Source organism: Leucoraja erinacea, chromosome 3, assembly GCF_028641065.1.
Source record: "Leucoraja erinacea ecotype New England chromosome 3, Leri_hhj_1, whole genome shotgun sequence".
NCBI classification, from domain to species: Eukaryota; Metazoa; Chordata; class Chondrichthyes; order Rajiformes; family Rajidae; genus Leucoraja; species Leucoraja erinaceus.
The window spans coordinates 76492288-76516759 of NC_073379.1; the positions used below are offsets into that span (position 1 = coordinate 76492288).

At 44.9% G+C, this 24472-nt stretch overlaps 1 protein-coding gene across 11 annotated transcripts in view; it reads left to right on the forward strand.

Annotated features, from left to right (window-relative positions):
• LOC129695749 (transducin-like enhancer protein 1) overlaps nucleotides 1-24472 on the forward strand; it is a 129156-nt gene that overhangs the window by 76818 nt on the left and 27866 nt on the right. For 10 of the 11 annotated variants that reach the window (XM_055632999.1, XM_055632996.1, XM_055632997.1 and 7 more), the window contains 5 exons: nucleotides 3352-3471; nucleotides 4822-4875; nucleotides 7410-7562; nucleotides 15856-15988; nucleotides 16800-16978. In XM_055632999.1, the coding sequence (XP_055488974.1) occupies nucleotides 3352-3471; nucleotides 4822-4875; nucleotides 7410-7562; nucleotides 15856-15988; nucleotides 16800-16978 (639 nt within the window). The remainder of the gene's footprint in view (nucleotides 1-3351; nucleotides 3472-4821; nucleotides 4876-7409; nucleotides 7563-15855; nucleotides 15989-16799; nucleotides 16979-24472) is intronic. The other variant, XM_055633000.1, reaches the window with a different exon arrangement.

The window sequence follows — 24472 nt, forward strand, 5'->3', positions numbered from 1 at the left end:
CTTGTGGAAACACATTTATAAATTATTTTCCTTTAAATTCAGATGACTAGCTCAATCCTGGTCCTGTTGCCCTTGCTAGTTCCAGGGCAGCAGCAAATGTGAACCTGCTTATGGTGTTTATAGAAGTAAAGTGGTCTCTACTTTACTCTACTTGGAGACACAACCAACTGCAGATGCAGGAATCTTGAGCAAAAAAACAAAGTGCTGGAGGAACCCAGCAAGTCTTTAGACTTTAGAGATACAGCACGGAAACAGGCCCTTCGGCCCACTGAGTTCGCTCGGCCAGCGATCACCCTGTACATTAGCACTATCCTACACACTAGAGACAATTTACAATTAACCTGCAAGCCTGTGAGTCTTTCGAGTGTGGGAGGAAATCAGAGCACCCAGGAAAAACCATGCAGTCAGTGAGATGGTACAAACGCCAGACAGACAGCACCCATAGTCAGGATGGAACTCGAATCTCTGGGGCTTTAAGACAGCAACTCTACTGCTGTGCCAGCGTGCCACCCTGTTCAGGTCAGTCAGCATCTATTGACGGAAATGGACAGATGGCATTTCAGGCCGGGACCCTACTTTTGTCTGAATTCCTCCAACATTTTGGTTTAAAAAGAAAAAAAAAAAAAATCTTGCATGGAATCTGTATTTCTGGATTTAGGAATTAGTTGCCAGTTTAAAGGAGCTGGATTCATGAATGTAAATACATCAGCCAAAGGCTCCTGGACTTTGAATTAGCATTAATTGTTTTTTTATTTTCTCAAATAATATAATTGACCTTTTTATTATTGGGAGAAATATTGTTTGGTGCTGCTTGTACCAATTTGAGATCAACCAGTCTTTTTGTTCAGATGCTGGTTGTACAGGCTGGAGTAATTTTTAGACTTGGCACTTTTAGACAAAGACTTGGTGATTCTATCACAGACGTCATTGCTTAAAAATACATCGTGGTAATCCAACACCTTGCCTTGCACCTGGAAATTGGAAAATTGATAAGAACTCCTAAACCATCACCAATCTTATTGCCTCTGGTGATCTCCCCTCCACGGCCATCAACTTATAGTTTCCCAACCTTACATTGCCGCTATCTATCTCCCTCCCAAAATCCAGAAGCAGACCGACTGCTTCTGCCCGCTCCTGCTCCACCAAACTCATCCCTGAATATGTCAATTCCATTTTGTCCATGCCCAGTCCATTCCGACCTACAACTGGGACATCTCACATATTCTTCACCACTTAATTAACTTCCAATTCCTTGGCCCCAATTACCTCATGTGTACCAAGTATGTGGTACTTCTATTTCCCCCAGGAAGGCCTCAGGGCCCTCTCATTCTTCCATGAAGAAGAGAGACCCAATCAGTTCTCCTCAACTAAATGTTGCCTTACAACAACAGAGACGTGGGTTTGAGCCTGACTATGGGTGCTGTTTGTATGTTCTCCAGGAGCTCCAGTTTCCTCCTACATTCCAAAGCCGTCCAGGTTTATTAATTTAGGTAAAATAATAAATTGTCCCTAGTGTGTAGAATAGTGCTAGTGTAGAAGGATAGGTGTTTGACACGGACTCGGTGGGCTGAAGGGCCTGTTTCAAAACTAATCTAAGCCTCTCTTTTGACACCTGTCACTTTCTTCAAGTCAATGGTGTGGCCAGGCATGGGACCCAGCTATGTCTGCCTTTTTGTTGGTTCTGTTAAGCTGTATTTGTTCCTATCATCTCTGACACAATTGCCCAACTCTTTCTCCACTCCATCACAACTGCACCAGGGTTGCCTCCTGCATTCATTCAGTACTGATTGAATTAATCAACTTTACTACTAAATTCCACCCTGCCCTCAAATTCACTTGGTCTCTCTCTGACATTGCTCCCCTTTCCTGAGCTCTGCCTTCATCACAGGGGGCAGAATATCGACTGACGTCTACTGCGAATTGACTGAATCAAACAACTATCTTGACTGAAGGTCGCAAACTGAAACGTCACCCATTCCTTCTATCCAGAGATGCTGCCTGCCCCGCTGAGTTACTCCAGCATTTTGTGTCTATCCTCTTTGTATCTATCTTGACTAAATCTCCTTTCGCAAGGATGCAATCCCTTATTTCAATATCTCTGCATACAACAAGGCGTCTTTCTTCAGTAAACGTGACATCCCCCCTGCTATTGTGGATGTAGTCCTCCCCATGCCTCTGTGTCCTGAAGTTTTGTTCTTGTACCCCCTTTCCAAGAAGCAACAAGGATAGCGATCCTCTGGTTGTCATCTTTCATTCCACTAACCTCCGCAACCAATAATTACCTGCCATTTGCAACACCCTCAATGTGATCCCACCACCAGTCATATCTTCCTAGCCACACCTCTTTCTGCTTCCCACAGAAACTATTCCCTCTGCAGCCCCTGGGCTCACTCATCCCTCCCCACACAATATGCTGCCTCTCCCGTTATTTTTTCCTGCAACCGCAGGAGATGTAACACCCTGTCCCTCTTCTCTCACTTCCACCCAGGACTCAGCAGCCTTTCCAAGTGAGGCAGAGGTTCACGTGCACCTCCTCCAACCTTGTGTATTTCATTTGGAGCTTCCTTTACAACGGCAAGAATAAGCGTAGACTAAGCGGCCATTTGACCAAACACCTACGCTCGGCCCACCAAGGCCAACTGGATCTTCCAGTTACTAACCACTTTAACTCCCCATCCCATTCCCATACACCTTCCTATCCTTGGCCTCTTTCATTGTCAGAGTTAGGCCACACACCACACGTTTCCACCACCACTTCAGACACCCTGTTTATTTCCCCTCTCGATCCTCATCGTCCATCCCCATTTTTGCTCAAGATTCCAGCATCTTGATTCCAGTTTATTACATCTCAATATGAGGTCCTCACTGCTGAGACAATGGCTCTTATGTTAATTGTCATCTGATTTTTGACTCATCTATACCTTCCCATCATTATGAAGCATTGAAGTAGCAATGAAGCTGTTAATTTAATTTGTAAATGTTAACCCTTATCCCTTGAATAGTTGGTGTTTGTCAAAAAACTACTGTAAAAGCAAGTTGACATACACTATGGGGTAGGTAGTAGCATCTTAATGTGATGTCAAATGCTTGTAGCCCACAGATATTTGTCATGAGTGCACTCTGCAAATGACACTTTAAAAAAATAGTAAAGAAGGTTCAATTTGTATGGAGTAATGGGTCTATTTAAAGAACAATTGGCTTTAATACCTTTAGGAAATCATTAGCTTGCTAAGGACACTGTATAAATAGTAAAGTCATAATCACTTTGTGTTGAGTGTCATCAGCATTCATGAGCTGCATTGGGAAATATGAAGGAATTTTCTTTTGAAAGCAGCTGTTCTGTCTTCACAGAGTAATTCCCTGCTGGTACCCGATGGTCTGCGAGGTTCAGATAAACGGAGGAATGGCCCTGATTATTCCAATGATGTGAAGAAGAGGAAGGTTGATGATAAGGACTCCATGAGTCACTATGTAAGAACATATTGGTTAGGGCTCACTATCAAGTCGAATCACTCAGAGGCGTGTTATTTATTTTAAGTACATTTATGATACAACATTGTAATGTTAGATAAAATATTTTCTTGAAATTAAAACCTGATGAAACCACAGAATTTGAATGTTGAATTTAACAAAACATTTGGTTAATGTCATGAATTAATTTTCCTAGAATTGAGTGCGTACAAAATCAATTGCATAGCACTTTTTTCTCGGCTAAGTGATTGAAACTAAATTGAACTCGACGGGTTTTTACTATTTTCTGGGAAACTTGGACCCTGTTGTTCATTTGGTGCCGGTTGGTGGGCAATGTGATCTTAATCCCACAACAATGAAAAAGGCCTTGATACTACAGCATTGACCTGCAAGATTTGTAGCTAAGTGAAGTACTTGGCTCAATTCTTCCACTGTGCTTACTATCCCCACCCCCTCAACTCCTACCACACTGAGCAGTTTCCTCTACTCCCCTGATCTCCCAAAGAACAGCTCACCCCCACCACTTGTGTGACCTCTGAGCCGTCACTTTTTTCACTCTCATTTAACTGCCAATGTTGACCACCCAGGTCCTACACCTTGATGTGGGTGTACACCTGTCCAATCTCCTCTGATTTCACCACCATACTGGCCTATATGATTTCCCTCTTTTCTCCCAATGCGGCTGCTTCAGCCAGCTTAATCAAATGGTGATATAATCACCCCCAACCCCAACAGGAATGGGGTTATTTTCCATTTATCCACACCCTCCCTGTTCTGCGCCCCCCCCCACACACACTCAATAAGGAGATGGTGGTTTAGTTACTGGTAAGGGACCCAAGAGCCTCAAGGAATTGAAAATCCCCTTTGAAGATTACCATAAATTTCAAATTGTTGAAGTAGTGTATCATATACGCACTTGATAGAAAGCAAGTAATGAGCAATTAGCTATATAGTGTTTTGAGGAATCATGGAGGTTGCTTATAGTTTTGAGTTAAATTGTTCTTCTTGTATGTAATGTACATATTGCGCTACAATATGCAAGCTGATGAAACTACTTTGCTAACAATAGTAAAATACTGCAAACACTGGAATTTGAACTAAAAGCAGAAAATCCTGAAACACTCTGGAAGCTTGGCACAGTCTCTGGTGAGAGAAACAGTTGGTGATTCAGATCTGGTGAGCAATCATCAAACTGAAATATGAAGTTGACTTCTCCATGGTCATATCTGACTATCCTGCTGGGTGTTTTGGGCATTTTCTGTTTTTATTTCATTACACCTAACATCTCAGAAAGTAACTGACCCACTTTTGTCATTAGTTTATCTGAAAATATTTATCTTGTTTTTATAGGACAGTGATGGGGATAAGAGTGATGACAATTTAGTAGTGGATGTATCTAATGAGGTTTGTACTATTTGTTTTGTGTTGCATGTTGTTTGATATTTCATTCAAATTAATGACTTAGATGCAGTGTTTAAATATTTAAAGTTGAAAGGAAACCACATGTAAAATTCAAGTTATTTGGCATTCGCATTAAAATAATGACAATTAAATTTAATATGTGTGCGATACCAAGTTATGGTTTCATGGGAAGTGACAACCCAAGTAACCAGACTTGCAACCAGAACATTGTGCCAGTATAAGGATTGCAGTTGAGCTGATCCTGCTCTCAGTCATGTTTACACACTGGCACGTTATCATTACTCAGTAGCTATGTGAGCAGGTTCTCTAATTGTGAAATGTCCCCACCCTGGCATGAAGACTAATTGTGCACTTACTGAGGTCAGCAAGCATTTCAGCAGTTGTACAGTGGCCAAATATCGCAACTCTTGGTGTACATCACCATTTGTTCGGTCAACCCATCAGTAAAAGACATTAACCAAAACTAAAAGCAGGACGTTGCCTTTCAGCCGCTCATGCTTGCTCCCCATTGAGTGAGATCATGGTCGACCTTTTCCCGCAGCATTGCTTGTGTACTGTAGCTTCATATATTGGATAATTCACGATATTCAAACTCCCCTCTGTCTCTAGTACATTCAACAACTGGATATATATCCTTGGGGATATTTTCGTTTTCAAGGATTCACTACCTTCTGAGTGAAGAAAAAATCTCATCTCAGTCCTGAATGGTTGAACCCTTATTTAGTGTCTCTGACTCGTGTCCTTGACAACCAGGGGGAATGTCATTCTTGTATCTATCCTGTCGGGATTCATAAGAATTCTGTATGTTTCCATGAGATTATCTCTCATTCATCTAAACTCTATAGATAATACTTAGTGTGCTTAATCTCTCCTCAAAGAGCAAATCCACACCATTTTGCAACTCAATCTGGTGATCCTTCATTGCACTATTTCTATTGCAAATATATACTTTCTTTGGTAGGAAGACCAGACCTAGACACAAAATACTAGGTACAATCTCATCTGAGCCCTATATCATTACAGTGAGGTATCTTCGCTCACAACTTATTACTATATCATGAACAAGTGGATGATCTCAGTTTTCCACATTATGTTTTGTTTGCCATGTCCTTGCCCTTTTTTCTAACCTGACTTGAAGTCTCCCTGCTTCCTCCTCATAACCAACAATGTATGCACCCAGCTTTGTATCATCGTTAGCTTGGAAGTTTTAATTGGCTTTTGTGTCATTTTATGCAGGTGTTACTTTTTCCACATTTGTGGCTAGGAACTGCGATGTTCAGAGATGTCCCTTTATATTGTTGTATGTATCGCAAAACATGCGGAATTGTATGAATTTTAGTAGGAGCTGCTTCATGCTAATCCTCTGGGTGCTTTGTTTAACATGGTACATTGTGGTTGTGGTGCAGGGTGGGGGGTCCTTCTCATTACAGATCAGCAAGGGGTCATTCAGCTTATCAGGTCACTGCTAGCTCCCAGCACACCAATTCCATCAGTCCTATTACCCTTCCCCCAAACCCTGAAATTTAGTCTCACACATGCCCATATGCTTTTTTGGGGTTATTTTATCATTTGCCAACACAGAGCAATTTGCAGTAGCCAGTTAACTTACTTTGGGATGTGGGAGGAAACCGGAGCACCCAGCAGAAACCCACATGATCATTGGGTCAATGTACAAACTCCAGACAGACAGCACCCCAAATCAGGATCAAATCTAGATCTCTTGCGATGTGAGGCAGAAATTTATTGTAGATTACTAGGGAAAATGAGTTTGAGAGGTTCGACAATCTCCCTTAATTTTGTTTTACAAAATGGACTTTGAAACAAAATTCCGTTATTTAGCTGAGATTTCTGCTAATTAGTTTACACTTTTGTAATGGAAAGCAATTCCAGATAACAATTGGAATATTTTCACAAAATATTTATTTATCTTGTCGCCTTTAACCTCAATATATTATAAAAAGCTCTCGCTGAGACTATATCAATGTGAATTATTCAATGTTCCTTTCCCCTGTTAATTATCTTTAAGATCATTGACTTGGATTCCTAACCATATTGCAGACAATTTCTCCTTGCTAATTAGCATCCAGTAGCCAGGTTAAAAGAAATGAATCCCCAAATGGCCCTGTCATGCCCATTATAAAGAGGTGACTTTAATTGCTTTGGAAAAGGTTAATTTTCAGTCGACAGTCCAGACAAGAAGGGATATTAGTTGAGATTTTAATGTCATGTCATAAGGTTGAAAGCTAATCAATACACTCTTTATATCTTCTTTGTATTTTAACATTAATTTCAAAATCTACCCCGTTTAAAGTGAGAGCTCTCGCCTAGTTTATATGCTGATACTCTGCAGAGAAGATCATGCTGTTTGTTGCTGGAGCATGTGCTGGTGGTATTGTTTCATCTTATGACAAGACATCCACCTTGAATGAAAAACTGTGATGATTATGATGATATTTCAGTTACTCGCAATGTGAATGTATATATAACTAACACGAATGTGTTGTAACTTTATGCAGGACCCATCTTCCCCACGAGGCAGTCCAGCCCATTCCCCACGTGAGAATGGTTTGGATAAATCTCGCCTGCTCAAGAAGGATGCTTCCAGCAGTCCGGCTTCCACCGCATCTTCCGGCAGCTCCTCATCTCTCAAATCCAAAGAACATAGTCATGTGAGTATCGTCTAATTTCTCTCATTGAATCTTGCCTAAACACAGTGGTATTACACTAGAAAGTTTGCAGATTTATACGTTGTCTTAAATTACTTTGGACCAGAAAGGAATTGCATTGTTGAAAAACACTGGAAGTACCGTACGTGTCAGATCATGCGGTGAAGAGGGAAATTAATATTTACTTTTTTTAAGAACAGAGGAAGGATAGACTTTTAGACTTGAGATAAAGTGACGAAAGAACAAAAGGGAATGTCTGTGGAAGGGAGGAAAGTTTTTTTTTAAATGTAAGGGGTGGTGAATGTTGCAAGATTCCAGAAGGTTAGAGAAAGTGAAAATGTCAAATGATTATCTGAAATTACCAAAGGAATTTGGAAAGAATGCTGGAAATCTGGAATAATCATGCTGGAATGCTGACTTTTTGAAAAAGTTGAACTCACCATTGAAGGCTGCAGTGCACACAGTCCAAATATGAAGGGCTGTTCATTAATATTTGGTTGAAAGTGAAAGAGGCTAAGGAGTGTGAGAAGTGGAAATGAGATGGTGCATTGCAGTGACAGATCACTGGAAATTTGTGGTCATGCGTGTGGGCCAAATGTCTTACTCCTGCCATAGATGCTGATTATTTCCAGCATTTTTTGTTATTTCAGATTTCTAACAATTGCAGTTTATTGCTTTTATGAGATCTGTACTGTACAGTTACATCCTGCATATTCTGGAAGCAACATGAACATGTGTTTAGATCAAGGAATAAAACTCATTTGATCATTTATTGATATTGGCTCTAGAAACTGTTCAAGTAAATTGCACCATATGTATCGTGTGGAGGATAAAACTTATTAAAACAGCATGAATGAATACAAATTAAAATATCTAAATATGTTTGAATATCTGTTGACATTGTTAGAAATCTTGGATTCGTATTAAAACGAATTAAAACATTAAATTCTAATGGTTCGTGTTGAGTTTGCTCAATTACACCTTTTACGTAAAGCCGCTCCAGTTCAGCTTGCGCTTCTGATTTTTCTTTATCAGAAAGCACGAACATTCGGTTCGGTGTATGTTGAACTGGAGGGTTGTACTTGTGTATAAACTCTATTGTATATCCCTGGATACTGCTTAAGATGTAAGTATCGGTTGTTAACATGCTCCATGCATTCAGAAAAGAGTGTAATCTCCCACCAACCTCCATGCTCATTGTATTTTGTAGGGAACCAGACCCACCTACCTCCATAGTTACCAGTGGCAGGTTTACTTCTTTTTGTAGGTTCTTCGCTGCTGTTGTTGCGCTGGTGTCTGGATTTGTGGATTGATTGGCGTTGGAGGTCCGCGCATCTTCCAAGAAGGCCGGCCTGGGCCATGGCCTAAAAAAGACTCATGTTTTGAGTACCGGCCTTCGAGCTTTCACCAGTCATTCTTGTTCTGCTGGTGGGTGCGTAGGGGTGCTGTCTTTGGCTGTAGTGGGTTTTTTGATGGAGTCCCCTTTTTTTTTCCGTCCAGGGGTTTTTGCTTCCTCATCGAGCTCCTTGACTTGCTTCGATAGGTTGCCTCCAAATAATAGTATTGGTGGGTTTGTGGTCCCAGGTTTGCACAGACCCACGAATTTTGGGTTTAGTGTGGGTTGAATGGCACTCTTCCTGATGTTGTTTATCTCATGTTGAGTGTTGCAGAGTAGTGCCAGTGCATCCTGTTGGTCCTGGGACGCCCTTGTCATCCACTGTACGGGCAAATGCTGTTATCCCTGCTGTTAGGAGTTTCAATACTTTTTGTAATTTGACGTCCATACTTCTGACTCCTATTCCAATGTGTTTCCATATACAGGTATTTACTATTGGAACATTCAGGGATATGTAGTTGCCCGGTGCTAGGTGTCTTGATGTGGTGTCCAGTACAGCCTGTTCTTGTAGCTGGTTGAGAGACATATAGTCTATACAGGCAGCTAGCTTTTGCTCCAGGTTTTGGCCAGTCTGGTCTGGCTGTATGAAATTGGACATCATGTCCAGTAGGTTCTCTCGTTCCTGCACCCCTTGCACACTTGTCTTTCCTTCTGCGGACCCCTCTTCCAGGTCAGTCCAGAACTGACCCGCAGTGCTCCCCTGTGATGAGGTAGAAGCACTGTGCAGCCCTTCAAGAGGTACTGCTGTGGGTTTATCATAGGGCCCACTGTGACCCAACTCCATCTCCCGGAGTCTGTCACGTTGGAACAAATGCTCCACACACCGCTCCATCCGGCTCCAGCGCTTACGGTCGCTGGCCGCCCGCGGTTGTTCAAAGTCGGACTCCTCTGAGTCCACGACCTTGTTTGTTTTGTGTCTAGCCTTACCGCCCGGCCGCGTGGATCTGGCCGGTGCGGAGGCGACATCGGGCACAGCTGATCCCACTATCGGTGATCCAAGTGCCGCTGGCTGCTGCTGGCTGCCCGCTGCTCCACGGTCCTCCCTCACCAGCTTTGTCACAGACCTTGTCTTCTTTGTTTCCCGTTGGTTTCTCCACCTGTAATCAGCATGGGAAAACACAAAAAGACCGCAGCTCTTACCTGCAGGTCCTGGTTTAAATTGTCGCTACGGGGGAACGTCGTTCCACCCCGCCTCCTGCCGTTATCGACTTGTCAAAATTGGCCCCATTCTGAATAGTCTCCCGCCCGGCCGTGGTGCTCTGGCCGACACGGGATCAAAAGTCGGCACAGCTGATCCCTTTGTGCCTTCAGCTGCTGCTGGCTCCCGCAACTTCACGGTTCTCCCCAGCCAGCTTCACTCGAAGCACTTGTGGACACTATTTTGTCCAGCTTCCCCCCCCCCCCCCCCTGTGTAAAACAGCGCGGGGACAAAAACTACCGCAGAGTAAATCACTTACCTGCAGGTCGCGGTTTCAAACTTACCGCTGTGGGGGAACGCTCCACCCCGCCTGTCGTTTCGCAAGCGTGAAAGTAATATGACATGCATGCGTCCTGGCGGGCTTCTTCACGTAGTCACTCACGTGACTCCGAAGTAAAACAGGAAATAAGTTATCACTTATGGGCAGTTATTGTAGAAGTCTTTAGCAGCTTAGGTAGTGTTGACTGCTTCATGTAAATTCAGATCCAAAGAAGGGTCCCATCCCGAAACATCATCTGTCCATTCCCTCCGCAGGTGCTGATCTGTTGAGTTTCTCCAGCACTGTGTGTATTGTTCAATATAACCTCAAGACCCATCTCTTCACCTCTGCCTATCCTTAGCCCCACGTCCCCCTCCCTTTTCATCTGTGCTTGAATTGTCTCATATTGTGTTTTGAATTGAATTCTGTCTTTAATTTGTGTACTAGTCATGTCTCTACTATTTATTTCATTCCGCTTACATGTTTTTTCTCTACGTACTAAATTTTTATAAGGTGTCCTTGAGACTCTTGAAAAGCGCCCATAAATAAAATGTATTATTATTATTGTTCTGGATTTAACTATGGGTATTTATATTATTCATTAGCTCATGTATTTATCCTTGGCTTTGAAAATGATTTTATTGTATGTAGGATGTGGTTAGCATTGTTATCCAAGATATCTGGGTGTAAGTTGCTCTTTTGTTATTCCAGTTACAGCACGTACTATAAAACATGGTTCTTAGGCTGCACGCAAATGTACGATTTGTGTCCCATATACATGATTAGGAATAGGCAGCTGTCCAAGGGTTGTTTGCCTGGTCTATAAATGAAAAAGAACAAATGCAGCAGTGAGCCAACAAAGTAAAATTCTAAACAAATGAAATGATTTTGTTTTGTTCGATAATCAGAACTTTGACCAAGTTCTCAAAATAAATGAGCCTTGTAGATTCAAGGTTTCAAGGTTTGTTTATTGTTTGTCCATTCACAATCATTGACAACCAAGAATTGGGTGGTGACGACTGGAGAGACAGTGGACAGCTCGGTAAGATGGCAACCGGGGTGCGGTGGGTTGGTAGCCCAAACCGCATCCTCTGAGAGGAGGAGACCCAAATCAAGCTACAGAAAACGCATGGAAAAATACCCACAGGGGTGCCCGAGAGGGGTGGAGGATGAGCACCCCAATTTGACGGATCAATGGCTAACGACTAATGGCAATTAACAACCAACTATGAGTATGAAATGCAGATGTGGAAAGGTCTGCGAGTTCAGCTGAGGCCTAAAGATTCACCAGACCCCGATGAAGTGTTTGGAGGGAGAGGGAATGTCACATCACACAGGTATTTTACCTGGTGAGACGCAGGAGGAGCCGGGCCCGGAATCACCCCATAGAGCCCGAAGCCTCCAAGTGGCATAACTAGTCCCTCAGAACAGACCTCCGGAGAAGGTTCGAGTCAAATCGCTTCATGCCTGCAAGACTGCAGTCTGGCATCAGTTCGACGAGGACGTCGTCAAGGTGCTAGAAGCAACTGCGAAGGGAGGCGTGTATCAAAGGCTGCGGATGATGACGACAATCATCGTCGGCCTAGCTGTGGAAAGGTTTGGAGCAGTGGAGAAGAAGTCTGCCAGAACACCTTTCAACATGAACCAAAGAGCAGCAAAGATCCACAAGAACCGGCAGGACTGAAGTCCCTCAAGAAGCAGTATAAAGAGGCCAGGGAAGAGCAACATCCCCCCCCCCCCCCCTTGGCTGAGCTGCGAACCATCTTGAGGAAAAAGCTGCTGACCAATCGTGGAGCTGAGTGGCACTGAAGACGCCGGAAGGAAAGAGCTAGGAAGCGAGTATCCTTCATAGCCAACCCCTTCGACTTCACCAAACAACTACTCGGGCAGAAGCGCAGTGGGAGTTTGGCTTGCTCTAAGGAGGAGATCGTCCGACACATCCAAACTACATACAGCGACCCCCGTCAGGCAGCAGGTGCTGGGCCAGTGCAACATCCTGATAAAACCACTTCCACACATCCAGGAGTTTGATAATAGAGAGCCACTCCTGAAAGAAGTCCAGGACGTTGTAAAGAGAGCAAGATCTAGTTCAGCCCCCGGCCCGAGCAGAGTTCCCTACAGGGTCTACAAGAACTGCCCCTTGTTACTGAAACGGCTGTGGAAAATCCTGAAAGTCATCTGGAAGAGAGGGAAAGTGGTGCATCAGTGGCGATTTGCCGAAGGAGACTGGATCCCAAAGGAAGAAGATTCCAAGAAGATCGATCAGTTCAGGATTATCTCCTTGCTAAATGTTGAAGACAAGATCTTCAGCATAGTAGCGAGGCGGCTGACCAACTTCCTCTCCAGCAATGGCTACATCAACAGCTCAGTGCAAAAGGGAGGCTTGTCTGGAGTGCCGGGGTCCTAGAGCACACGGGAGTGGTGACCCAGCTCATCAGAGAAGCCAGGGAGAACAAGGGAAACCTGACAGTGCTCTGGCTTCACCTGGCCAACGCCTACGGCTCCATCCCGCACAAGCTGATCCAGACAGTCATGACCAAGCATCATGTGCCGGGCCAAGTGGCAGATCTAATCCTGGACTATTACAACCAGTTCAGCATGAGCGTCTCATCAGGGTCAGTAACATCAGAGTGGCACAGACTGGAGGTTGGGGTCGTCACAGGCTATACCATCTCTGTGATCCTTGGCTGCTGAGCCAGAGTGCCGGGACCCTCGGACCAAGCCAGGAGTGCGCCAACCACCAATCAGAGCCTTCATGGACGACCTGACTGTCACCACTGAGTCAGTGCCAGGAGGCAGGTGGATCCTGCAGGGGTTGGAGAAACTGATTGGATGGGCAAGGATGAGGTTTAAGCCAGGAAAATCAAGATCACTGGTGCTGAAGAAGGGCAAAGCCATGGACAGGTTCTGCTTCAGCATCAAAGGGCACCAATCCCAACTGTCTCCGAAAGGCCAGTGAAGAGACTTGGCAAGGTGTTTAACAGCAGACTGAAGAATACAGCATCTGTCCAGGCAACCTGTAAGGAGCTGGAGAGTTGGTTGAGAGCAGTGGACCGGTCGGGGCTTGTCGGCAAGTTCAAGGCATGGATTTACCAGCATGGTATCCTGCCAAGGATACTCTGGCCACTGCTTGTCTACGAAGTCCCAATATCCATCGTGGAGAGATTGGAGAGGAAAGTCAGCAGCTTTCTCAGAAGGTGTCTGGGACTGCCCAGGAGCCTTAGCAGCGTCGCCCTTTACGGAAATAACACCAAGCTCCAGCTGCCCCTGAAGTCCCTGGAGGAGGGGTTTAAGGTGACGGGCCAGAGAGGTGATGCTGTACAGGGACTCCAGTGACCCCAAGGTAGCTCAAGCAGGGGTAGAGGTGAAAACTGGGAGGAAGTGGAAAGCCAGTGAAGCCGTGCTGCAAGCGGAGTCTCAGATACGCCCCAGAGTCCTGGTGGGAGCAGTGACTCGGGGAAGAACTGGTCTGGGAATCTTCCCAACTCCCCAGTTTGACAAGGCCAAGGCGAAGGTGAGGCGCAGGCTGATCCAGGAGAAAGTGAGGGAAGTGGTGGAAGAGGAGAGGTGTACCAGAGCAGTTGGATTGAGGCAGTAGTTAGTCTTGACAAGGTGGGACCAGGCCATGGACAGAAACGTCACATGGACTGAGCTCTGGTAGGCTGAACCACAGCGCATCAAGTTCCTGGTCCAGGCAGTGTATGATTTCCTGCCCAGCTCATTGAACCTCTTTATCTGGTTCAAAGTGGAATCTCCGGATTGCCCCCAATGCTCAGGCAAGGGGACGTTGGAACACATCCTGAGCTACTGCCCAAAGGCTCTTGGGCAGGGCCGGTACACATGGCGTCACAACCAGGTTCGTAAACCCATTGCAGAAACTATCAGCATGGGAATTAGCAGCTGCAGATGAGCATGCCGCACCACCCAGATGATCACCTTCGTGAAGGCCAGAGTGCAGCTGGCAAGAACCACAGCAGCCAGGAATCCGTCAGGAATCCTGGCAACTGCGCAGGACTGGCAGCTTTCTGTAGACCTGGTGAAACAGCTGAAGAACCCACAGCAAATTGCCACGACCACCCTGAGGCCAGACATCCTCCTGGTCTCAGAGGCGACAAAAACATTGTCTTGTTGGAACTGACAGTGTCGTGGGAGGACCGTCTGGAGGAGGCCCACGAGAGGAAGAATATCAAGTATGAAGAGCTGGTCATAGACTGCCGTAAGCAGGGTTGGAAGGCAAGGTGTATGCCCATCGAGGTTGGGTGCAGAGGTTTTGCAGGGCAATCGCTCTACAAAGCCTTGAGTGCACTGGGCATCAACGGAGTGGAGAAGTGAAGAGCCATCAAGAAAACCAGAGAGGCAGCGGAGAAGGCCTCGAGATGGCTCTGGATCAGGAGAGGAGGACCATGGGGAGGAGCGAATGCCACCTGAACACAAGTCGTGGTCTGATCAACTACAGCTGGGTCGCCTGGGTGAGGGTGTCTGATGCTGAAAGACCCAAAACACCCAAAGACCCCCAGGTTACATCACTGATGATGTGTTCAGGAACATCAATAGAAGTGTTTTTTTAATCAGTTTCATTCACAATTAAAACAACTGTAATGCAGCAATTTAATTAGGAACACAGGTAACACCAGATGTAATAGGCTAGAAATTTAAGTTTCTTAATTCCTAATTTCTAATCATTTTGTCCTTAAACATTAATATGGATATTGATTGGCTTGTTTAAAAAGTTGTTTTAATTTTAGTCTCTCTCGCATCTTGATGTATTCTTTTCTACTCCAATCCTTTCTCTTGATTCCAGTTGATGTTGAGTTGTTCAAAGACACTATTCAGAAGCTGCACAAACCATTAACCTGCATTATTATTGGCTCTCATCTGATGCTGCTGTGGGGAATTGACCACAGGTGAACAAGGAGGAGGACTGACTGAACTTTGTGCCTTCCAGCACAGTGAAGAATGCTGTGGTGGATGTTTGTGTTAAATCTTATTGTGTATTGTGCGTTCTTTTTTAGTTGTACTGCTGCTGGCAAATCCATTTCACTGCACCTTCAGGTGTATGTGACAAATAAAATTAACTATTAACTATTGAAACCTGCTGCATTGTTCACCAGCAGCCTCAAATGTTTTTTGTCTATTGTGTCTGGAATTTTGCCATGGAACTGACTGGCTGTAGTTGGTCTGACCATTCTAAGAATGGGCATGGTTGCTCAAACTTACAGTAGTTGAGGTCTTTTGGGAATCCAGGCTAATATTTTTCCTCTTTAACCAAGAATGCTGGGAACAATAACAAGCTACTGATAAACCTATTGAGAATTCTCGTCTTTCTAAAGAAAATGTTTTTTAATCCCCTTGGTCAGTGTTGACCATGGAACTGAAATGATATATTACACTGTTATTATTGTAATAAATGTTAATGCTTGCTACAAATGCAATCTCAATGCAGCATGAAAAGGCGTGTACTCCTGTGATGAAGTCCAGTACCCCAACTCCCCGAGGAGATGTGTCGACTCCAGGCACAAGTGCTACTTCAGGGTTGCGTCCCAGTCTCTGCAAACCTCCAATGATGGACCCATTAGGTAACCAATCTATAATCTAAACAAGACATAGTGCTGGAGTAACGTAGTGGGTTAGGCAGCGTCTCTGGTGAACATGGATTGGTGACATTTCAGGTTGAGACCCTTCTTCAGACTCTGAATATAGGTTCTGGCCCAAAACATCACATATCCATGTTCTCCAGAGGCTGTCTGACCCACTGAGTTACTCCAGCACTTTGTTCCTTTTTTGGTAAACTAGCACCTGCCTCCAATCTATAATCTATTTGTTTTATGTTAATGAAAGATAAAATATGATAAAATTGCCTAATCCATTTTTATAGCAGCCATGTTGGTTTTCAAAGAGCAGTTTGAAAAGAGGAAACTGAAAATTTTCATAATCATCATGGTATTTCAAATTGTCAGCACTTTAAAGGGCCTGTCCCACTTTCCCGAGCTGCTCACGAATTCTCCCGAGTTTTCCCCTTCATTCAAACTCGGAGAATGTTCGTAACGGGTCTGTAGGAGTCCGTAGATATATCGTAGCGGCTCGTTATGTCAGCCATAGGTACTGGGGGCATCAGGTAAGTTGGGACGTTTTTTCCAGCATGACCAAAAAATGTCCACGAGTAAAAAGATAGTCGGAAGGAGAAAAATTGCAAGATTTAATGCCTCGAGTACCTACAACTGACATAACGAGCCGCTACGATATATTCAGATTATATCTGATATTATTAATTGCAAACTCTACTGCAAATGTAAATATTTTTTAAAGTTTGTGTAGATTTATCTTTGCATAACTCAAACTAATTTTATTACAAAAATGAAGCAACTTTTTTTTGCAATTACTTTACAGCCTCAGGATTAAGGGCACCCTTGGCAGTGCCAGGACCTTACCCTTCACCGTTTGGGATAATGCCCAGCATCAACGGCGACCTTAACAGCCCCGGAGGTTACCCCAACCTACATAATATTCCACCTCAGATGAGTGCCGCCACAGCAGCAGCAGTAGTTGCCTACGCACGACCCCCCATGGTAAGCCATGCACTACTCATACATTCCTACAGTTCACGTTCTCTTTTGAAGGCCAATAATGTATAAAATAGCAATTATGGAGGAATATATCAATAGCTTATCTTGTTATGTGAAATGTTCATTTGTATCAATTTGAAATTAATTAAGATCCAAGGTTACAGCTGCGCCATTTCTGAAACCTTTTTGTAACTTGAATTGTTTGTAAGTTGGAAATGAACAAAAAACAATGGGATCACAGAAAATGTTTTTTAGATGCCCATTTCAATGTTGACCTTGGATATTTTGCTGATCTGAAAGGTCAGAGATAGAGGTCAGTAGGGGCCAGTGTTCTGAGGTAATGTTGGGTGAGGGAGGCGTAGGCACAGGTCTGAATATGGGGACTGGAAGGGAAAAATCAGAGTGGCTTTGGAGAGAAGCATTTTGGTTGGTTGAGGAGAAGGTGTTGGAGGACAACAATCTGAAGAGGCAAAAAATAGTCTGAAGGATATTCAGAGCTCCAAAAGCAGGAGGAAGGTGGGCTGGCAAAGATCAAGATCTGGGTGGAAGGTGGGTTTTATCACACAATATCAAAGAATGTGATTTGTAGGTTTATTTGCTGGACCAGCAAGAAGTTCTCCTCCATTTTCTCTTCCCTTGGAACCTCCGGATGTGTTATTGAAAGACGTATAAAAGACAACTTCCCTTGTTTTGCTAGCACTCACAACTTGGCTTTTTGACCCCACCTCCCCTGTGTACTTTGTGCTAATGTTCAATCACACAAGAACAACCTTGAAAAACTTTGAGGAAGAATACTTCTCTACTGCGAGATCATGGGCCGCAGAGTTCTTTGGATCACCCCTGACTCGCATGTACCTGCTTAAAAAAAACAGTGGGTTTCTCCATTACTGTTATTATCTTATTGGTGGTCTACATACCACCTCAAGCTATTGCCAATGTGGCACTGGGCGAAGTATACTCTCATCAATGCTCTTGAAACAGCAAACCTTGATGCTCAGTTCATCATCGCTAGTGACTACAATCAAGTTAATTTCAGGAACATAAACCTGTCCTGGGTTCATCGCTGTGTATCACTGCTACATCACCATTAAGACCGCCTGTCGCTGCATCCCCGCCCCCATTTTGGCCAGTCTAATCATCGGTCGGTACTGCTTCTGTCAGCTTCAACATTAAGACGCGAGGCAGCAACAAAAAGTGTAATACAGCAATGGTCTGGGTCGACTTCAGGATAGCCTGAAGTGGACTGGAAACTGTTTAAGACATTTCAAGCAATCCAGATGAGTGTATCACAATCATCACTGGTTTCATCAAGAATTACATTGCCAGTGGCATTTGCACAAAGATGATTTGGGTCTATGCTAACCAGAAACCTTGGATGAACAGTGAGATCGGCTCTCTGCTAAAGAGCAGATCCAAGACCATCAAGAGGGTTGATCCCATATTGCACAAGAAAGCCATTTATGATCTGTGCAAAGCTATCGGGGATGCCACAAGAGACTTTCAAAATAAATAAGTGGAAGTCAGGCAACTGTGACTGTGCCTGAATACCATCAGAGGCGACAAGTCAAATTCAGGGGCAAGTTTGGCGACGACACATCTCCACTGGAAGAGCTTCATGCCATTTACACACATCTAGAACAGGCAAACACGGTTTCACCTAGTCATGTCCCCCCCCCCCCCCCCCCCATCCTCTGCTGGCTCTGTCCTATACATCTCAGTGGTCGGTCAAGATCTACTTTCATAAGGGTAGACTCTGAGAAAACTGCCAGCCTAAATCCAAGTCCCAGAATGGGTTCTAAAATTGTGCAATGATCAATTGTCCACAGTCTTTGCTGCCATTTTCAACCTCTTACCCCAACTACTTCAGGGAAATCTTCAACAAGCCAATCCACAAGAAAAGTAAAGTAACTTGGCTCAATGACTAAGTCCCAATAGCTCTTAACATAACCTGTAATAAAGTGTTTTGAAAGACCTGTAATAGGCCATGTTTATGACGATCTTCAGGACAATCCAGACTCCCTACAATTTGTGTACATGAAAAATAGATCTCCAGAGGATGCCATCCCTTTTGCCCTCTATTCAGCCCTAGATACCTTGACAATAAGAACACCTTTGGAGTCAGGATGCCATATACCTTAAATACTGAATAAGCTTATCTCTAAACTCCTAGATGTTGGCCTTGGGGTTTATATCTGCAGCTGCGATTATATACAGGAAGAGATTGCAAACCTAGTGCCATGGTATCAATGCAACAATCTAGCCCTTAACATCAGCAAGATTGAAAAGAAGGTTGTTGATCTAAGGAAACGAGGGGGGTGAACATGACCTTGTCCTCATCAACAGTGTGGACAAAATCCTTTAATCTGGACCTTCCAAACTGATGCGATGATCAAGAAAATATGTCGGGGCCCCAGGACTTTGGGATTCACGAAGTCATTGGACGCCACCTGCGTGATGAGCAAATGACGCCCAAGTGAGACAGGCCCTTAAGTTGTGTTTGGCTATTTTACGTTTATAAATCCCTGAGGGCAATGCTAGAGTGTTGCAAGTTCTCTTTCTTGAGAAGGAGAGAAAGTAAGGCATTTTTGTACTGTAGCTGTATTGGAATCAGAGCAAGTTATTTTGTTATGGTTACAAGACTAATTTTTCATTTATCTGGCAACTGAACATAAAGTTTTACTAACCACATTACATCATGTGCGGTTGAAATTGAACCTTAAGATGTTTGAACCACAAGTGCTTTAAATTGCAATATCTTCATGGTATGTGTACATTTTAGTTGTGGTCATTGCTGATCCCTCTGTCACCTACCAATTAGTGATAGTGCTACAATGACATCGGAGTGCTCTGGGTTAAGAGAGGTAAATTGGTTAAATACTCATTTCTTTAACCCTGCTGCAATAAATGTTTGCTAGAGACAAAGGAGATGAATAGCACTGTGTTCACAGACAGTTGAAATGGTATCCAGCCTATTCTCATTGTTAAGGTTAACGTCTGAGCAGGGGGTTACGACCCAAAAGTCACCTATTTCTTTTCTCTAGAGATGCTGCCTGACCCGCTGACTTACACTAGCAACTTTTGTCTGTCTTTAATTATTCTTTTTCTCTGGGTGTTTGCTGTTGGAAGGTTGGCAGAGTTCCATCGGAATTTTGATGCTTGGGTTAGTGTCAATGAAAGAAAATTAGCTAGAAAGAAAGTTGATATCGTTGGCCTTCCATTATGTGCTTCCCTTTACTGCTCCAGAAGTGGCGGCGCTGCCCAAGCAGCTGCGGCTCACCTGCAGTCCGTCTGTTTTTTTCTTTTTTTTGTTTTCTTTTTGTCCTGGTGTTTAGTTTATTTCGTTTATTTTAGTTGTGTATGCGTGGAGGAGGGGGTGGGAGAAACTCTTTTTAGTCTCTTCCTTCGGGGGGGGATGCAACCTTTTTTTTGTCGTATCCCCCGTCTCCGTCTGTGCTGAGGCCTATCGTGGAGCTGGCGGCCTCCAATTGGGACTGACCTCGAGGCTCCGAGATAAATCGGAGCCAGGACTTTCCGACTTCGGGGCTGTGGTAGCGTTGCGACGGCGGCGACCCGACTTTGGAGGCTCGGCCGTGGGCCCAGTGGACGACATCGTCGGGAGCTCGCAGATCCCAGGTTGGTGACCGGTTTTCTGGAGCTCCTGCAATGACAGCTTCGTCAACTGGACTGGAGGGTGGCAGCTTCGACCGCCCCGGGCCGCGGAGTTTGAACCTGCCCGTTTGCGGAGCTCGGATGCAGCCACTGGTCTTACCGTCACCCGGCTGGAAAGCTGGATTGCCTCAACGCAGAGGGAGACGAGGATGGAATAAACAAGGACTTTAAGACTTTTGCCTTCCATCACAGTGAGGAGGTGCCTGGTAGACTCACTGTGGTGGATGTTAAACTGTGTTAAGTGTGTGTCTTGTTATTTTATTCCATGTTATGACTGCAAGGTATACAATTTCGTCCAGATTGAAATGTCTGAATGACAATAAAGGATACTTTACTTTTTACTTTACTTTGGAGAAAGTTCTCTGCTGAAGACAAACCGTCACAGCACTTGTATCGCAACTATGATTTGGCTCAAGAAAAAAGAAATAAATGTACAATCAGATAACTGAAAATATAACGGGAACAATCACAAATTTGTTTTCCTTATGAATTAAATCAAAATAAAATCGAAATACCATATTTTTAGAAAGGTGATTGTTTAGTTTGGTTTAGAGATACAGCACGGAAACAGGCCCTTCGGCCCATCAGGTCCGCACGTACCAGGGATCCCTGCATATTAACACTATCCTAGACACTGTAGGAACAATTTACAGTTCATCAGCAGTCACTCGAGTATGACTGTCCTTTCCCCTCCATAGGGTTGTCTACTTGTGGGTCTGCAGATGCCTGTAGAGGCCGATCCACAATCCACACACCTTGGTGCAACATGGGCAGTGGAGACTGGCGGTGGTTGGTAGTCGTCGAACCCCCTTCGCTCTCTCCTTACGGTGCTGCCGCTTTGTCTCTGCGACACAGCTCCTTCCTGCACGGATTTCCTCCAGATTCAACTTTAATTGTCATTGTCAGTGTATAGTACAGAGACAACAAAATGCAGTTAGCATCTCCCTGGAGAGCGACATAGAATATGATTTCAATAAATAAATCTATTTACATGCATACAGTCATAGTGTTTTTCTTGTGGGAGGGGGGGGTGGGGGGGGGGGGGATGATGATTGGCAGTCACCGAGGTACATTGTTGAGTAGTGTGACAGCCGCAGGGAAGAAGCTGTTCCTGGACCTGCTGGTCCGGCAACGGAGAGATCTGTAGCGCCTCCCGGATGGTAGGAGGGTAAACAGTCAATGGTTGGGGTGAGAGCAGTCCTTGGCGATGCTGAGCGCGCTCCGCAGACAACGCTTGCTTTGGACAGACTCAATGGAGGGGTGCGAGGAACCGGTGATGCATTGGGCAATTTTCACCACCCTCTGCAATGCCTTCCGGTCGGAGACAGAGCAGTTGCCATACTATACTGTGATACAGTTGGTAAGGATGCTCTCGATGGTGCAGCGGTAGAAGTTCACCAGAATCTGAGGAGACAGATGGACCTTCTTCAGTCTCCTCCGGCAGAAGAGACGCTGGTGAGCCTTCTTGACCACAGTTGAGGTATTGTGGGTCCAAGAGAGGTCATCGGAGATGTTGACCCCCAGGAACCTGAAGCTGGAAACACGTTCCACCTCCGTCCCGTTGATGTGAGAGAGAGTACAGAGGAGATTTACTAGAATGTTGCCTGGGTTTCAGCAACTAAGTTACAGAGAAAGGTTGAACAAGTTAGGGCTTTATTCTTTGGAGCGCAGAAGGTTAAGGGGGACCTGATAGATGTCTTTAAAATGATGAGAGGGATAGACAGAGTTGATGTGGACAAGCTTTTCCCTTTGAGAATAGGGAAGATTCAAACAAGAGGACATGACTTCAGAATTAAGGGACAGAAGTTTAGGGGTAATATGAGGGGGAACTTCTTTACGCAGAGAGTGGTGGCGGTGTGGAATGAGCTCCCAGTGGAAGTGGTGGAGGCAGGTTCATTGGTATCATTTAAAAATAAATTGGATAGGCATATGGATGAGAAGGGAATGGAGGGTTATGGTACGAGTGCAGGCAGGTGGGACTAAGGGGAAAAAATTTTTTTCGGCATGGACTTGTAGGGCCGAGATGGCCTGTTTCCGTGCTGTAATTGTTATATGGTTATATGTGGATGGGGGTGTGTGTGCCGCCCTTAGACTTCCTGAAGTCTACAATGAGCTCCTTGGAATTAAGGGCCAGGTTGTTGTCAGGGCACCATGCTGCTAGGAGCTGGACCTCCTCCCTATAGGCCGACTCATCGTTGTTGCTGATGAGGCCAATCACCGTTGTATCATCTGCATACTTAATGATGGTGTTAGTACCATGTACATGTGTGCAGTCGTAGGTGAAGAGGGTGTAGAGGAGGCGGCTCAGCACACAGTCCTGTGGAACACCAGTGTTCAGGGTGAGGGTTGAAGAGGTGTGTTTGTCTAACCTAACAGACTGGGGCCTGTTGGTTAGAAAGTCCAGTATCCAGTTGCAGAGGGAGGGGTCGATGCCCAGGTTACCGAGTTTGGTGATCAGTTTAGAGAGTATAATGGTGTTGAATGCTGAGCTGTAATCGATGAACAGCATTCTTACGTAAGTGGAGCACCTGTTCAGTGCAATGTGCTTCCAGTTACCCGATCTGATGTGGAATTTCTTCAGACTGTTCTTGATGTTGTCCATGAAGCGTTTCTTTGGCCCGCGAGGGGCTCGCCGACCTTCCTTCAGTTGAGTGTACAGGATCTGTTTAGGGAGATGTATGTTGCATATGCGGATGACATGGCCAGTCCATCGAAGTTGGTGCTGCATTATATGTGGGGGTGATGCTGGTCATGTTGGATTCCTCCAAAACGCTGATGTTGGTGCATTTGTCCTCCCAGCTGATCCTCAGAATCTTTCATAAGGATCTTTGATGGTAGATCCAAGGCTTAGGTGCTGCTGTAGGTGGTCCATGACTCGGCTCCATACAACAGGGTGGGGTGGTCAATGGCTCTGTAGACCAGCAGTTTTGTTTGAGCCTTTAGGTCTCTGTCATCAAAGACTCTTTTCCTGAGTCTGGCGTAGGCTCCACTGGCACAACTCAGGCGATGGTTGACCTCAGAGTCGATGTCAGCTTTTGAGGAAAGAATGGTCAACGTTTTCAAGAGTGGTGTTGTCCACTTTTATAGTGGGCTGTGTAGATGGCTGGTTGGGTGGAGATTGGTGTAGGACCTGGATCTTCTTGATGTTTAAGGGTAGGCCCATGGCTCTGTTGCCTTGGCAGTGATATTCAGTGTGCCATGGAGGTCTTCTACGGAGAGTGCTGCAATGGCGCAGTTGTCCGCGTACTGAAGCTCCATGATGGCAGTGTTACTGACTTTGCTCTTGGCCTTCGCCTTCAACCTATTAAGGTTGAAGAGCCCACTGTCAACTCTGTAGAGGATTGGGATCCCCTGTGGCAGCTCTTCACCAATGAGGTGAAGTATGGCAGCAATGAAGACGACAAACAGGGTGGGTGCAATGATGTATCCCTGTTTGACCCCCATTTCCACAGTGAAGGGCTCGGACTCAGAGTCCCAGTTGCTTAGTATTGTGACCTACATGCCATCATGGAGTTGGCTTGCTGTGAATATCATGTCTGTTGTACCTCTAAAGTCAGCCATCATCCTCCACCTGTTCCACCTTTGAGGTCTTGGTTGGATTGCTCTTTGTCAGGGACCTCCCCCTCAACTGTACCGCCATGGGTGGCCCTGCCTGGAGCATTGCTCCAGACGGCATCACTCTCAGGATCTCATGACCACACAAGCTTATCCACCACGACAAGGTGACAATCCGTGGAGAAGAATTGTCCGTCCTTTGATTTAAAACTCTGAAGAGGAAGTAAAAGAGACCTTCTATGCCTGCTTGGACGAGACACTGTCTAGAATCCC